General features: G+C 38.8%; 2 protein-coding genes and 1 long non-coding RNA gene across 9 annotated transcripts in view; 1 reads left to right on the forward strand and 2 right to left on the reverse strand.

Moving 5' to 3' along the window:
* The first annotated feature begins 641 nt into the window (after positions 1-641).
* On the forward strand, positions 642-8012 carry napgb (N-ethylmaleimide-sensitive factor attachment protein, gamma b). The gene is made up of 12 exons (XM_044133665.1): positions 642-860; positions 1073-1140; positions 1238-1322; positions 3008-3025; positions 3109-3139; positions 3218-3327; positions 4600-4666; positions 4749-4819; positions 5185-5263; positions 5593-5672; positions 5763-5892; positions 7096-8012. The coding sequence occupies exons 1-12, from the start codon at positions 805-807 to the stop codon at positions 7240-7242; spliced, it is 942 nt and encodes a 313-aa protein (XP_043989600.1). The 5' UTR covers positions 642-804; the 3' UTR covers positions 7243-8012.
* Positions 5265-9567, reverse strand: LOC122840885. The gene is made up of 3 exons (XR_006372306.1): positions 9444-9567; positions 8701-8779; positions 5265-5350 (listed from the first exon to the last, which is right to left on the reverse strand). It is a non-coding gene; the product is annotated as an uncharacterized LOC122840885 (long non-coding RNA).
* A 4094-nt stretch (positions 9568-13661) lies between these two features.
* Positions 13662-15079, reverse strand: part of LOC122840878 (piezo-type mechanosensitive ion channel component 2) — a 131796-nt gene continuing 130378 nt past the window's right edge. For all 7 annotated transcript variants that reach the window (XM_044133657.1, XM_044133654.1, XM_044133656.1 and 4 more), the window contains one exon: positions 13662-14876. In XM_044133657.1, the coding sequence (XP_043989592.1) occupies positions 14624-14876 (253 nt within the window). In that variant the 3' untranslated portion in view covers positions 13662-14623. The remainder of the gene's footprint in view (positions 14877-15079) is intronic.

A 15079-nucleotide genomic window follows, 5' to 3' on the forward strand; every position in this document is an offset into this window, starting at 1 on the left:
AATCTGAGATTAAGGTCAGAATCCAAATATAAAAGTCTGACTTTATTCCCAGAACTGTGTTAAAAAAGTCTGAATTGTGAGGAAAAAAGAGTTTGAAATCTAAGGTAGAAAGAACTAAAAATTCTGAGATTAAAGAGGCACAATTCTGAAAAAATCTAAAATTCTGAGAGTAGAATCAAAAGTCCAAGACTAAAGGCAGAATCTGGAGGCAAATGTTTTAAATCTGAGATGGAAAAAAAGTAAAAATTCTGAGAAAAAGTTACAATTCTGATATTGAAATCAGAAATTTGACATCAAAGTCTGAATTTAGAGATAAAAATTTGACTTTAATACCAGAAATATTTGGAAAATTTCTGAATTGTGAGGAACAAAAAAAACATCTGGATTCTGAGATGGAAAGAAAGTAAAAATACTGAGATTAAGGTTACAATTATCAGAATAAAATTCTTAGATTAAAGTCAGAAATCTGAGATAAAAGTCAGACTTTAATACAAGAATTGTGAAAAAAAGTTAAAATTCAGAGAAAAAAAATCTGATTTTTTTCCCCCGGTGGCCCTAATCCTCTTATTTACATTTATTTATATTTTTTTCTTTATGTATTTATTAACTTTGGTTTAAATATTCGCTTCTCCTCACTTTTCAAGTTGCGTCCATTTTCGAGCAGACGTTTGTCTTCCGCGGCACCCGTAGGCTGCGACATCCGATGACGATTCCGTTGAGGAGGAGTTCCTGCTAATCCAAACACAGACGGGACCAACATTCACGGGATTATTATCGACATCAGGACCGTTGAAGAGCGTCGGGATGGCAGCTCAGAAGATAAACGAAGCCCATGAACACATCGCTAAAGCGGAGAAATGGTGAGAAACGACAGAAATGAGAAGATTTATCCGCGAAACTAGCAGCAGTTTATGTTGTTGTAGCTAGCTGCTGTAAGGCCACCTTAGCAGCTTCCCCACACAATACTGCGACATTAATAAACATTTAATAGACACTTATTCTCAATATTAGTATTTTCTTATCATAGTTGCTTAGCCTGATTGTTATTAATTCATTATTTTTAATGTTGTAGCTTAAAGACGAGTCTGACAAAATGGAAACCTGACTTTGACAGTGCGGCATCAGAGTACGCCAAAGCAGGTAACACAGATCATAAACCCGGTTTTATACCTGGAGAGAGAGAAGGTTTTTAACGAGTTTATAGTAAACTGTCTCTGTGTTGATCTTTTGTTTGTAGCTGTTTGCTTCAAGAACGCAAAGCAGTATGAGCAAGCTAAGGACGCTTACCTGAAGGAGGCTGAGTATCACACAGAAAACAAGACGTATCCTGCAGATAGCATTTAACCCCCATTACAAACAAAACAATGTTTAAAAGTTCTTTTTTCTGCTACCAATAATTACCCAGATCTTTCTGTACATTTCTGTAGAACTTCACAGAGTTGTTAACAAATGGTTCTCCGGGTTCTTTAAAGGTTTTCTGTCAAAGTTTGATTATTTTTATCTTTGAAAAAATAATAATTATGCTGACCTGGACAACATAAAGCTTTGAAAAAAAGAAGAGCCTTCTGCACTGAACCCCATTGAAAACCTTATTGTTATTCCACCAAATATTGATTTCTGAACTCTTCCTGAGTTAAAACATTAGTATAGTTGTTTCTAAATTAATATGAACCTTTCTGAAAGCACTGCATTTTTTTTGTTATTTTGACCATTTTTCATTTTCTGTGAATAAATACTACATTTTTACTTGGAATTTCAGAGATATGTTGTCAGTATTTCATAGAATAAAAGGACAATGTTCATTTTAATCAAACATGTACCTATAAAAAGTAAAATCAGAGAAACCGATCATTTTAAATGGTCTCTTAATGTTTTTCCAGAGCTGTACTTTGAGACAAAGATGTGCAGTGCAGAAAAGGACAACTATCATACTGTCACTATGAAAAAAAACAGACATTTCTCAAATTCAAAAATACAATGTTTCTACTAGAGGTGTCCAAACTTTTCATCACACCAGCCAACAAAATGAAATAAAATCAAGCAAGTAATGAGGTTTTTGTTGGGAAGGAATATTATTCATTGTAGATGGCAAAGTTAAAAAGGATTTTGCATGTTTTCTGTTCTAAAAGAAAGTCGTCTAGTTATCAAATGCTTGAAAAGTGGCTTGGTTGAGTAAGTCTTGTGTGAAAGTGTCCAGTCCTCCTTTTACTGAGCTAGTATGTTACTTTGCAAAAACACAAAATATTACCAAGTATTTTTGGTCTAGTTCTAGTTTTTATTTTAGGCCACATCTGGATTATGAATGTACTTGAAGGACCTGTCCTGGCAAATTATATTGATAGAAACACCAATTAAACTGCTAAAATACAATATTTGTTGATTTCTTCTTAAGCTTAAAGAAGTTTCTGTCACATTAATGTCATTTGGTAGAATACAATGAAACCTGTTTGGATTTCATTGATGAAATATTTAGGCACACTACTGTTTTACTGAAGGCTTATTTATGCATCTCTTTAGAGCCTAGAGGGCCACATGGAAGGTTATGGTGGGCCAGATTTGGCCCACGGGCCTTCGGTTTGACACTTGAGGTCTAGTTCTGTGTTCAGATGTTTTAGTACACTAAAAGTAAGACAAAACTAACTTACAAGGAACTTTTCCGCCAGATAAATGAGCTTGTTTTAAGTCAATATTTACTTAATATTAATTAAAAAGTACAGATTATTTCACTTATGACATTTTTTTCCTGTTTTATAAGTGAAATAATCTGCCAATGAACTAGTACTTTTTAAATCAATATCAATCTCCTATATCTTGCTGAAAAGTTACTTGTAAGTTAGTTTTGTCTAATTTCAAGCACCAGTAACCAGATTAAAAATACTTGGGAAGATTTTTGATTTTTACGTTGTAATTAAATGCATAGATAAATCCGTTACTGTCCATTTTAAGCCTCATGTCTTTAACATGCATCCATGTTGTGTTCGCCACGTTTCCTTAACTTGATCTACAGACTCTTTCATGCTGCAAAGTAAGTATCATTAATTACATTTAACCGCTGCAAACATGAAACTCGCCGTTTATCTTGTCTCTAACTGCCCTCCTCTTCCTCAGGGCTATTGAGCAGGCAGGGATGATGATGAAGGTGAGTGCTGGCAGGACTTTGTGATCCACTGGGAGGCGATATTTATCCGGTGTGGATTAACCTGCCTTGTTACAACAGGAGCAAAAGAAAATGCCAGAGGCCATCCAGTACATAGAGAAAGCTTGCATGATGTACATGGAGAACGGGACGCCTGACACCGCCGCTATGGCCTTGGATCGGGCCGGAAAGTAAAACCAAAGCTATTTTCTCCTGAGAGAAGCACAAGAGTTAACTTGTGTGATAAACAGTCAGCTGACACTCTGGTTTTCATGCCTTCATCATAGTCTGTTACATTATGACCACACCTTTAATTAAAGGTTTTAAATTCCAGTCCTTAAAGGCTTAATCCCTACAAATTTAACTCAAAAATTAAAAATCTTCCCAAGTAATTAATTAAAAAAACTAGTTAATTAATCCCAGAGGGAAATTAAAGGTTTTTGTAACTAGTGCAGTTTTCTCTAAAGAGCTGCTGGAAAGATCTCCTGTAGCAGTCTGTATTACAGCTCTTCAGAAGAAGCCTCTTATTGAAGACACTGTTATTATATTACATAACAGCCTCATGAAGAGATTGTCTGTAGGGCTGAATCGATTAATCTATTATCGAAATAATTGTAAATTAATTTAGTAATCAATTAAGTGCAATTAATCCGACTCAAAAAGAGGCCATTTGCTGGAAGAACATCATATCTAGAGCAGTAATTAAGTCAAAAATGTGTATAGTTTTTGCATTTAAGATAAAAACTTGAATGTTTTACCCAAAACTCAGCAAGTGGCACTTAGTTTTACTTCACCTGGTTTAAATTCACTAACGAAATGAAATGTTGTTGCATTTTAGGCAACAAAATGTTTATTTTCTTATTTTAAAAGGAACTGAGTTATTTGTTTGTTTCCATATTTGAATGCATTTCTAATGTATAAAAAAAAAGACGTAAGTGATTAAATGAAAGATCTGCAGAATGTGCAATTCTTTATCCGATTAATCGATTAATCAATAGAGTTATGGATTACTAAAATAATGTTACTTGCAGCCCTAACTGTTCTAAATCTTTAAGTCTTTTAAAAAAAATTATCATCAGTTATAATATTATTATTACTGTTAATAAGTAAGTGAATCCTGAATGTGTTTGGTTGCTCTGGAGTTTTTTTTAGGATTATCAGAGAACAAACACACATATTGGATTAATTTTCACATTTTTATTTGCAAAATATTTTGAAAACTAATTAATTTCACAATTTTCCAACACTTTTTGTTTGTGTACCACATAAAAACATTAAAATACACTTAAGTCTGTGATTATATACCATTAAAATGAGGAAAAACTTAACAGATAAAGGACTTTTGCAGAGCACCGCAACATTTTAGCTTCTGGCACTTTAGCATTAGTGTCTGGTCATAAAAACAAATGGTGCAAACAACTGATTTTCTTTCCTCTGAACTAAAACACATTTTTCCTCCTCAGACTCATAGAGCCCATAAATCTAGAAAAAGCTGTTGACCTTTACCAGAAGGCGGCAGGTGTATTTGAGGTGAGAATTCCTTTAAAAGTTGAATAATTCTGATTTTTTTAAAATTATTTTGCTTAACAACATGGTGGTGTAACGTTTGCAGAACGAAGACCGTCTGCGTCAGGCAGTGGAGCTGCTGGGAAAAGCCTCCAGACTGCTGGTCAGGTTAAAAAGGTGAAAGATTATTTGGTTGTACTTTTCCAATTGATTTTTTTTAACAATCAAGTGTTATTTTTGAGGATTAATCTTTTATTAATTACTAACTATAGCGCTCAAATAAGAGTTTTTGTTGCCTTTTTTAGAAAAATATCTAAATGTGCACAATTATGGTGCAGAATTATCACACAACTAAATTAAAAACACATTTTTCCATCCCACTTTTTGAAACTTTATCTGTTTAGGTGACCCATAAAGTTAGAAAATATGCCTGGAAATGATGATGATGTGTTGAAAATATTAACCTTCATGGTGGTTGTGTTTGCGATGTAGCGTAGATAATGTGATTGTGAGAGAAAAGTGATTAAATTTATTTTAAACAGGCTGGACGAAGCTGCAGTTGCTCTGCAGAAAGAGAAGAATATGTACAAAGAGATCGAGAACTTCCCCATGTGTTTCAAGGTGGGTCTGCTCAGGTTCTGGTTCTGGACCTGACCGGGTCTGATCCTGAACTGTTCCTGGTTGATTTATGCTGCTCTGTTCAGTTACCTGTTAAGGTAGAAAAGAGTTAAAGAGTTGGTTCCTTCCTTCCTTCTTTTTGCCATAAATTGATTTGTTTTGTCATAAATCTTTTAGTTTTTTGATCAATTCTGTCTTTGTTTTGTCATAAATCCTTCCTTCGCTCTTTTCTTTACATGAACTCAGTTTAAAGCGACCAATTAAAACTCAAGAGTGTTAATTGAGTCCCTGTCGCTGACCTGACCTCCTGATGTATTGTTCTGATGCTTTAGAAAACGACGGCCCAGGTTCTGGTCCATCTTCACCGTGGCGACTACGTGGCGGCTGATAAATGTGTCCGGGAAAGTTACAGGTACGGGAATGCGCCGCCGCCATCTTTAACTTCCAACTTTACGATCATTAGTGAAGGCACTGGTTATATAAAGCGTTGCGTCTCCGCCAGTCTGCCTGGCTACAGCGGAAGTGAAGACTGTGTTGCCATGGAGACGCTGCTGCAGGGCTACGACGAGCAGGATGAGGATCAGGCCTACCGCGTGTGCAACTCCCCTTTACTGAAGTACATGGACAACGACGTGAGTACTCTTACTAAGAAAGTATTGTCACGGCGCTTTACGTAACTTTTGCTTTTGCACAAAGCAAGGCGTGATTGAGAAGTGGAAGAAAAGCTAAACACGGGTTTAACTTTTACCAATAAAAATCTGGAAACAAAGGAGATGAATAGCATCTGTAAACATGAATGTCCGATTTACAATTAGATTTAATGTTCTTCTGTGACTAAATGAGAAACATGCATCAGCGGACCAAGCGTCAGAATAATGAATAGAATAATCAATAAAATCGTTCGTTGCAGCTCTACATTGTAACATTGTGTTAAATTGTAAAGACTATTACAATGTAACAATCGTTACTATACATGTAACATTGTGTTACAATGTAGCAAATTGTAACACAATGTTACATGTATTACAATATTGTAACATGTTACATTGCAACACTGTTACACATTTTACAATGTAAGATGTGTTACATGCAACATGTTTCACATGTTACAATGTTACATGTAACACAGGTTACATTGTGCTGCGCAGAGCTTTTGCTGTCTGAACCTGGAAGCTGGTACTCTAAAGAAAACTCTAAAATCCTATTTAGAGTTTTCTAGACAACAGTACAAAAACATGGCAGAATTACAAAAGGGTTTTTTTGGACTATTGTAACCATTAAACAATCTCCTCTTCAGTTCAGCCTTGTAATTGGAGACACATTGTTGATGTTATCATTATAAAGTAACTTGCAATCAAGCAAGTATTAGCTAAGCCCAATGTAATTTTTATATTGAGGTTCTTGTTAGCAGGTGCTGAAACTCACTAATAAAGTAACTTATAATTTAACTTAGTTACTTTCCAAATCAGGTAATAGGCAATCTAACTAAGTTACTTTTTCAAGGAGTAATCAGTAATGTGATTAAAGTTACTTTTTCAATATAACTGTGCCATCACTGTTTTACAATGTAAACTTGTAAAACAATGATTATATAGTGCTACATCTGTCAAGTGTGATAGTTTCTACAACTTTATTTTACAAAGTTGCCTAATTTATTGTCACTGAAACACAAAAGTGAAATTAGAAAGTGTCTGTAATATAAACATGTATTTAATGAGTTAATAAGGTTGTTCCCACAATTATAATACTTTTAATTCTCTTTAAAGGTTGATCTAGTTCATGACATTGTCTCAAAGGTAAGTGGTAATTACATAATTCCTTTTCTGTATTTCCAGTACGCCAAACTGGCCATTTCTCTGAAAGTCCCTGGAGGAGGAGGGAAGAAGAAGAAGGCTGCCTCCGCTCCACAAGGGGGCGCCGGCGGGGCGCCTTCTGCTACAAAAGACGAGGAGGATGACGAGTACGAGGGCGGGTTGTGTTAACTTGTCGCCACCAGAACCTCCTCTATGTTCAGAACCTTTTCAACCCGGACATTGGCCTGTTTGATCTCTAACAAGCTGATTAAAAAAAGGAGAAAAACCCAAACGTTCCAGCCGGTGCCGCAGAAGAGAATATCGGGCCCGTTAAGTTTGTTCTTCTGCCTGGCGCAGGAACGTGTTCTGTTTTGTGTCGTCTCGGTGAAGCTGTACATTTTGCTGTTATTGTTAGATTATTAACTATAAAAATACTCTAAATGCGACTGGATCAGTGGATAGGTGTTTTATTTGTACAGAGATAATTTATTCAGTATTCACGGCTGCTGGGAATGATACCGAATCAATATGTAATCACACTGGTAATAATGCATGTTTAAAATCAATAAAATGGTCATGCAAAGTCAAATATGATGCATTTAAGAATCAACAAGAGCGACCCTGTTGTCTTCAGCATCAGTGATTACAATAATAATACTCAAAATATATACTAAGCTTCAAGGTGTGTGCTACCTTAAAATAAAGAAATATAGTCCTGTGTGTACCGCCATTTTTATTTATTTTTGCAATGTATAAATCAGAGAAACTTAAATGGAAAACATAAAAAAGGGACCATGATGTGTTGTCAGTTTATAAATGAAATATTAGGCTTATTAATATGATAAAGTGGTTGTTTACATATTTTATTTATTCCTTTTCCCCGTCATTTCCTGTTTACTCCTCTACCAGATTCCCAAACTTTGCACACTTCTCAATAAACCTGTTTTGTGGCCCTCGAAGGCTCTTGATGCGTTTCGCTTCCTTTAAGTATCGAGCAGATTTACCACATCAGTCAGAGTCTAACGGCAGATCCAGAACGGCTTTCCATCCCTGATGAGGCTAATGCTCTCTGTCTGTAAAAGTCAGATTTAATGTGTTTGCAGTAAACGACTGCAGCCGGGTATTAGGAAGAAACAAGAGTTAAAACAAGGAAAGGTTTTTTTCTATTATGAAAAATCCTATTAAGTCTTTTCCACAGTTTTGTTGCTGCAAAAACAAATATTTAAAAAATACAGTTGTGCCTCAGGTTTTTTAAGAAAATATTTAAAAATAAATTTAATTCACTAGTTCAGTTTGAAAAAGTGGGGCTCACATTTATTATACACACAGTGATGCAGTTCAAATGCTAATTTCAGATAATTTTGATGAAAAGTCCTCACAGCTAATGAGAACATGAAATCCAGCTTTCAGAATATGTTTATTTACGGTACAGGATATCCTTCTACTACTTGACTGGACCTGCTTTTGTTTGTATGGCTTACTAGAGCGATTATGTTATTTTATTTTTTCCAAATGCACTCTGTATCTTGACGAAAATTTACTTTTAAGTTAGTTGTGACTTATTTCAAGTATACAAAGATATTTGACTAGAAACTAGACATGTTATTTTGGAAGTGTGTGGTGGATAACAAGAGAAACTGGACTCACCAGAGAGCTTTTAAGCCCCTCCAGAAGATGCTGGTCTGCTAGGTCTCCAAGCTGCCGCTCATATCGCTCTAAGTCTGCTCTACATGAACAAGAAGGAAAACCTCCCACATGGGTACAACACAGAATTTTACCAATTTATTTTTGGTTTAGTTTCTAGTATTAAGACAAACTAACTTCCAATTAACTTTTCAGCAAAATATAAGAGCTAATTTCTTAATATTGATAAAAACAAAAGTACTAGTTTCATCTGCAGATTATTTGGTATAACAAAACATTTTCCCCATATTATGTGAAATAATCTGCCAATAGTAGAAGTACTTTTTCATAAATATTAAGGAATTATTTCCTTAAAACAAGCTCCAAAAGTGCGTTCCCACGACACTTCAAGATCGATGTGTGTACACTTTGAATGCGTTCACGCTAAACGCATTTCGTTTGTCTGGTTTACATTCAAAGTCTACGTGGAGGCGCGTCAGGGCGCATCAGATGTGTAAAAATCACTCTAGCTGTTGTTTTCTGTTACCGGCTTATTTGCCAGACATGTTAAACGCTCCAAACACGCAGCAACTCCACATAGACTTTAAATGTGAACCAGGTGCCCACAAAATGCGTTTGGTGTGAACGCACCTTTACTAATGCGTCAGTTCTGTCTTATTTTAAGATAACTAAGATATTTTAGAAACTAAACTAAAAATATTTGGTAAGAGTTTGTGTTTTTGCAGTGTTTGAGAAACTGGACTCACCAGAGAGCTTTTACGTCCCCCCAGAAGACGCTGGTTTGCTAGGTCTGCTGCTCCTTAGTGAAAAAAATACCCTCTCTAAAATCTTTGCTTTATGAACTAAAAGTAAAACTCCTTCCATGCCACACAAAATATGACCAAGTATTTTTATATAGTTTCTAGGTCAAACATATTAGTGCACTTTAAATAAGAAAAAACTAACTTACAGGAAACTTTTCAGCAAGACATAGGTGCTTGCTTTAAGACAGTAATTCATTAATATTGATGAAAATGTGCTGTTTCCGCACTATAGTAAGACATTTTCCGCTTAAGTGAAATAACCTGCCAGAGGAACTACTACTTTTTCATAAATATTAAGGAATTATTTTCTTAAAACAAGCTCTTATGTCTCGCATAAGTTACTTGTAAGCTAGTTTGTCTTCTTCTTGGTTTTACTGGCGGTTAGCAACAAACTTTTAGTAGCATCACCGCCACCTACTGGAACGGAGTGTGATTATCTATCTACCTACATACAATATATACACATTTATATTTACGTATACGGTATATATATATATATATATATATATATATATATATATATATATATATATATATATATATATATATATATATATACATACATACAAATACACTTACAATGAGGTGGACAACGAAGCGGAAATGGATCTGTTGGAATGCTACTACTCAAGTAGCCCCGATCGGAGGGGCTATATGCAAAGACTGAGGGAGGAATGGTTACTTCGACATCCCCAGTCCCCACTAAGTGCTAAACAGCTAGTAGCTCAGTGTTCCAACATCCGCAAACGGCAACTGCTATCACAGCTTGAGATTGACGAAGTACAACACAAACGCCTTCTGGCGAAGAGGAGGAACCTGGATGTCAGAGAGGGCGGGGCTTAACTACAAGCCCCCGCCCAGAGAGGGAGTATGCAGCCACAATGACGGAAACAGAGCTGAACGAGGCTGCAACGGACCTGAGAAATAGAATCATGGCAGGAATGACAGACAGACCTCCTCGGCGCCAATTACAACGGCTGAGTGAAATACCATCAGAAAGTCTCATTGAGAATGTGAATGCAGCAGTGAGAACAATCCCTACCAATACCATAACAGAAACCAACGAGCTGATTTACAACGCAGCATCAGTGATCCTTGAGCTGCTTGGTTATAAGAATAACAATGACAATAACAAATACCCACCATGGAAAAGATGGTTAGAGAGTAAAATCAAGGCAACAAGGAGGGAAGTGAGCCAACTATCAGAGCTCCATAAGGGAACAATGAAAAGACCAATACCCGAGAAGTACAGCCAGATGCCCATACCTGAAGCACTCGAAACTGCCAAACAGAGGCTCCAAGCCTTGGCCAGCCGCCTAAAGAGATACACAAGGGAGAAGGAATCCAGAAGGATTAACAGGCTCTTCTCCACCCAACCAGCTAAAGTGTACTCTCAGTGGCAGGGGAATAACAAGGCTGGAGACCCACCAAGGCTGGAGACAGAACAATACTGGAAAAGCATATGGGAAAGGGAGGCGTCCCACAACAGCAATGCAAAGTGGCTGATCTCTCTACGAGATGACCACAGCAAACTCCCTGAGCAAAATCCGGTAACCATCACTGTGGCAGATGTCCAAGAAAGAGTCTCAGGTATGAAAAACTGGACAGCACCAGGGCCAGACAAGATCCATGCCTACTGGCTAAAGAAACTGACTGCCCTACATGAGCGACTGGCAGACCAAATGAACCAGCTGCTACAGAACGGGAACCACCCTGAATGGTTAACTGAAGGGTTAACCATCCAGAAGGATCCAACAAAGGGTCATCTAACTACCGACCAATAACCTGTCTCTCCACAACCTGGAAGCTCATGTCAGGCATCATAGCGGCTAAGATAAGCAAACACATGGATCAATACATGAGCACGACACAGAAGGGCATCGGGGTAAATAGCAGAGGAGCCAAACACCAACTCCTTGTAGACCACACAGTTGCCAGAGACTGCAAAACCCGACACACCAACCTGTGCACGGCTTGGATTGATTACACGAAAGCCTATGACTCAATGCCACACACTTGGATCATCGAATGCTTAGAGATGTACAACATCAACAGGACCTTGAGAGCCTTCATTGCAAACTCAATGCAGATGTGGAAGACCACCCTTGAAGCCAACTGCAAGCCACTTGCACAAGTATCCATCAAATGTGGCATATACCAAGGAGATGCGCTGTCCCCGCTACTGTTCTGCATAGGCCTGAACCCCCTCAGCCCAATCATCAACAAGACTGGCTACGGATACCGACTCAAGAATGGAGCCAACATCAGCCACCTCCTCTACATGGATGACATCAAGCTGTACGCCAAGAGCGAGTGAGACATCGACTCACTGATCCACACCACCAGGATATACAGCACGGACATTGGGATGTCATTCGGACTAGAGAAGTGTGGTAGGATGTTTACAAAGAGAGGAAGGTCATCCGCACAGAAGGATCTCACTCCCAGAAGGAACAATAGCAGACATAGAGGAAGGTTACAAATACCTGGGAATATCACAAGCAAATGGCAACCTTGATGAGATCACAAGAAAAAGAGCCACAACCAAATACCTTCAACGAATAAGACAAGTCCTGAGAAGCCAGCTCAATGGCAAGAACAAGATCCATGCAATAAACAGCTATGCCCTACCAGTAATCAGATACCCTGCAGGAATAATTAGCTGGCCAAAGGAGGAGATACAGGCCACAGATGTTAAGACCCGGAAACTACTAACAATGCATGGAGGGTTCCACCCCAAATCCAGCACCCTGAGACTCTACACGAACCGCAAAGAAGGAGGCAGAGGACTAGTGAGTGTGAGAACCACTATCCAAGACGAGACATCCAAGATCCATAGATACATCAGGGACAAAGCCTCAACAGACAATGTGCTCAGTGAATGTCTCAAACAATGGGGAACAGAAGCTGAGGTGCGGAGGAACCATCATGGGAGGACAAGCCCCTGCATGGGATGTACCACCACCGGCAAATAACGAAGTGGCTGACATCAGAAAATCCTACCAATGGCTGGAAAAAGCTGGCTGGACTGAAGGACAGCACAGAGGCCCTCATCATGGCCGCCCAGGAACAGGCCCTAAACACCAGAGCAATTGAGGCCCAGATCTACCACACCAGACAAGACCCAAGGTGTAGGTTGTGCAAGGAGGCCCCTGAGACAGTCCAACACATAACAGCAGGGTGCAAGGTACTGGCAGAAAGAATACATGAACGACACAACCAAGTGGCAGGCATAGTGTACAGAAACATCTGTGCAGAATATGGACTGGAACCCCCAAGATCAAAGTGGGAAACACCCCCGAAGGTAGTGGAGAATGACCGAGCTAAGATCCTGTGGGACTTCCAGATCCAGACAGACAAAATGGTGAGGGCGAACCAACCAGACATAGTCGTGGTGGATAAACAACAGAGGAAAGCCGTTGTGGTGGATGTGGCAATACCAAGTGACTGCAACATCAGGAAAAAGGAGCATGAGAAACTAGAGAAATACCAGGGCCTACGGGAGGAACTGGAGAGGGCCTGGAAGGTGAAGACCACAGTGGTGCCTGTGGTCATCGGGACCCTCGGGGCAGTCACCCCCAAACTGGAACAGTGGCTACAACAGATCCCAGGAACAACATCAGACATCTCAGTCCAGAAATGTGCAGTCCTAGGCACAGCCAAGATACTGCGCAGAACCCTCAAGCTCCCAGGCCTCTGGTAGAGGACCCGAGCTAAGAGGAAGAAGAATCACCACCCGCGGTGGGTGAGAAGGGAATTTTATTTACATACAAATACACTTACTTACACATAACTTTGTATTCTTCCTATCTATTTATCATACACACATTCACAAACACACCTATAACCAAATTCTATGAAATAATTTAGTTTTCTTTAAAAATCAAATAACTATTTGTATATGTCTACTCCCCAAATTCTTTCTCAAAAGATCTAATAAATTAACCTTTTCCTTAATACTTTCAAACTATCTCCTCATGTATCTTCTCTCTTTTTCATATTTATCACACTCTTAGTATTCAAGCTTGTCAAGATGTTTGCAGTAGAAACCAGACAAACATACCTGGTAGGATTTGGTGGTTTTGCAGTGTGGCCTCTAAATCATCCAGCTGTTTTCCATCATCGTTTTCTCCCAGTCTCTCCAAACAAAGCTCAACAAAACCCTTTCAAGACATCTTTTATTTGCACATCTTGTCACATTGTCTTAATATACAGCTACGATTTCACATATCATTCCTCAGCGCCCGGCCCCTTCAGTAACATGATCCCCCTGTATGTACATGTTCTGAAAATTATTCATGGCAATAGTTAAGTTTTTCAGTCATGCTAAAATGTTATTTAATGCATAGTCTGGACCAAAGGGCTCGTGTCTCTCAGCCCTTTTTTGTGAGGAAGCGTTTCTTCTTCTGTCTTTCTGTGGGCTTATGAGTGATGAAGACTCAGATTGAATTAAAGTAATTGATTGGCAATAATCTCTTTTTTTTTTCAAAGAACCCACCCCCTCCCGTCCTTCCCAAATGTGCAGTAAACAAACTTGACTTCAGTCCATCTATTTATATTTCATGCCATTTAAATAGTTCTCACCTTTTCTACAATCTCACATTCTTTTAGATGCGTTAAAGCCTACAGGTACAACACAAACGTATCGGTGAAAACAGCTCTTCCTGAGAAAGATGTGTGATTCTGAACAGGTTCAGTTCTTCTCATACAAACAAAATAAGGCAAGAAAGTCTTTTTTTTATCCTTTCAGACTGCCTTGTGTAAAGAAATGTAATGTTTCTCGGTCACTAATTGACATTTTTTTGTGTGAGCTCCCATCGTTGCTCGGTCCCGATCCGATAGATCCAGTTAGAGTCTGGGATTGAGCTCGTCTGGTCCTCACTGTGCTCATGCTCGTCAGTGGAAAGCCCTTAAATCAGTAAAGCTGCAGCCACGTTTCACGCCGAGCAGTAGAAACAACTTCCGCAGCTGAAGATTTGTGCTCAGTTTCACTGCTTTTCATCCTTAACAAGTAAAATGTACCAGTTTCAGTTAAAATCAGTGTTTCTGCGAGGCATCATGGCCGACTGAGCGCCGTTTTGCGCTAACGCAGTTCCCCTGAAAAGCTCAGTCGTCTCCGTTTGTCACTCGGTTTTCTCCCGGGTCCATTTGATCATCGTCTCCGGCGAGCGGTAGAGGAAGATGAGCTTGGCGTACATGTCCTCCTCCAGGTCCAGCTCGCCCGTCTCCCGCACCAGGAAGATGTCGGTGCACAGCTTGAGGATGCGGTCCACGTTGGGCAGCTCCTCGAACATGATGGTGTGGGAGATGCCGCTGAAAAACTCGCGCACAAATTTCCCGATGACCAGAACGACGGAGGCGTATAGACCCATGATTCTAGACGGGCACAAAAAGAAAGAGAGTTAGACTTGGCGTCAAGCAGCTGAGTTTACATTAAACGATTAATCACAATTAATTGAATTGGTCAGAAAAGATGCGATTAATCAATTATTGACATAATAGCTGATTTGCCAATCAATCAACCCTTCAGCCATCAAATTGCTCAACACCAATAATCCCCTAATCAGACTATCTGAAAG

Source organism: Gambusia affinis, linkage group LG12, assembly GCF_019740435.1.
Source record: "Gambusia affinis linkage group LG12, SWU_Gaff_1.0, whole genome shotgun sequence".
NCBI lineage: Eukaryota > Metazoa > Chordata > Actinopteri > Cyprinodontiformes > Poeciliidae > Gambusia > Gambusia affinis.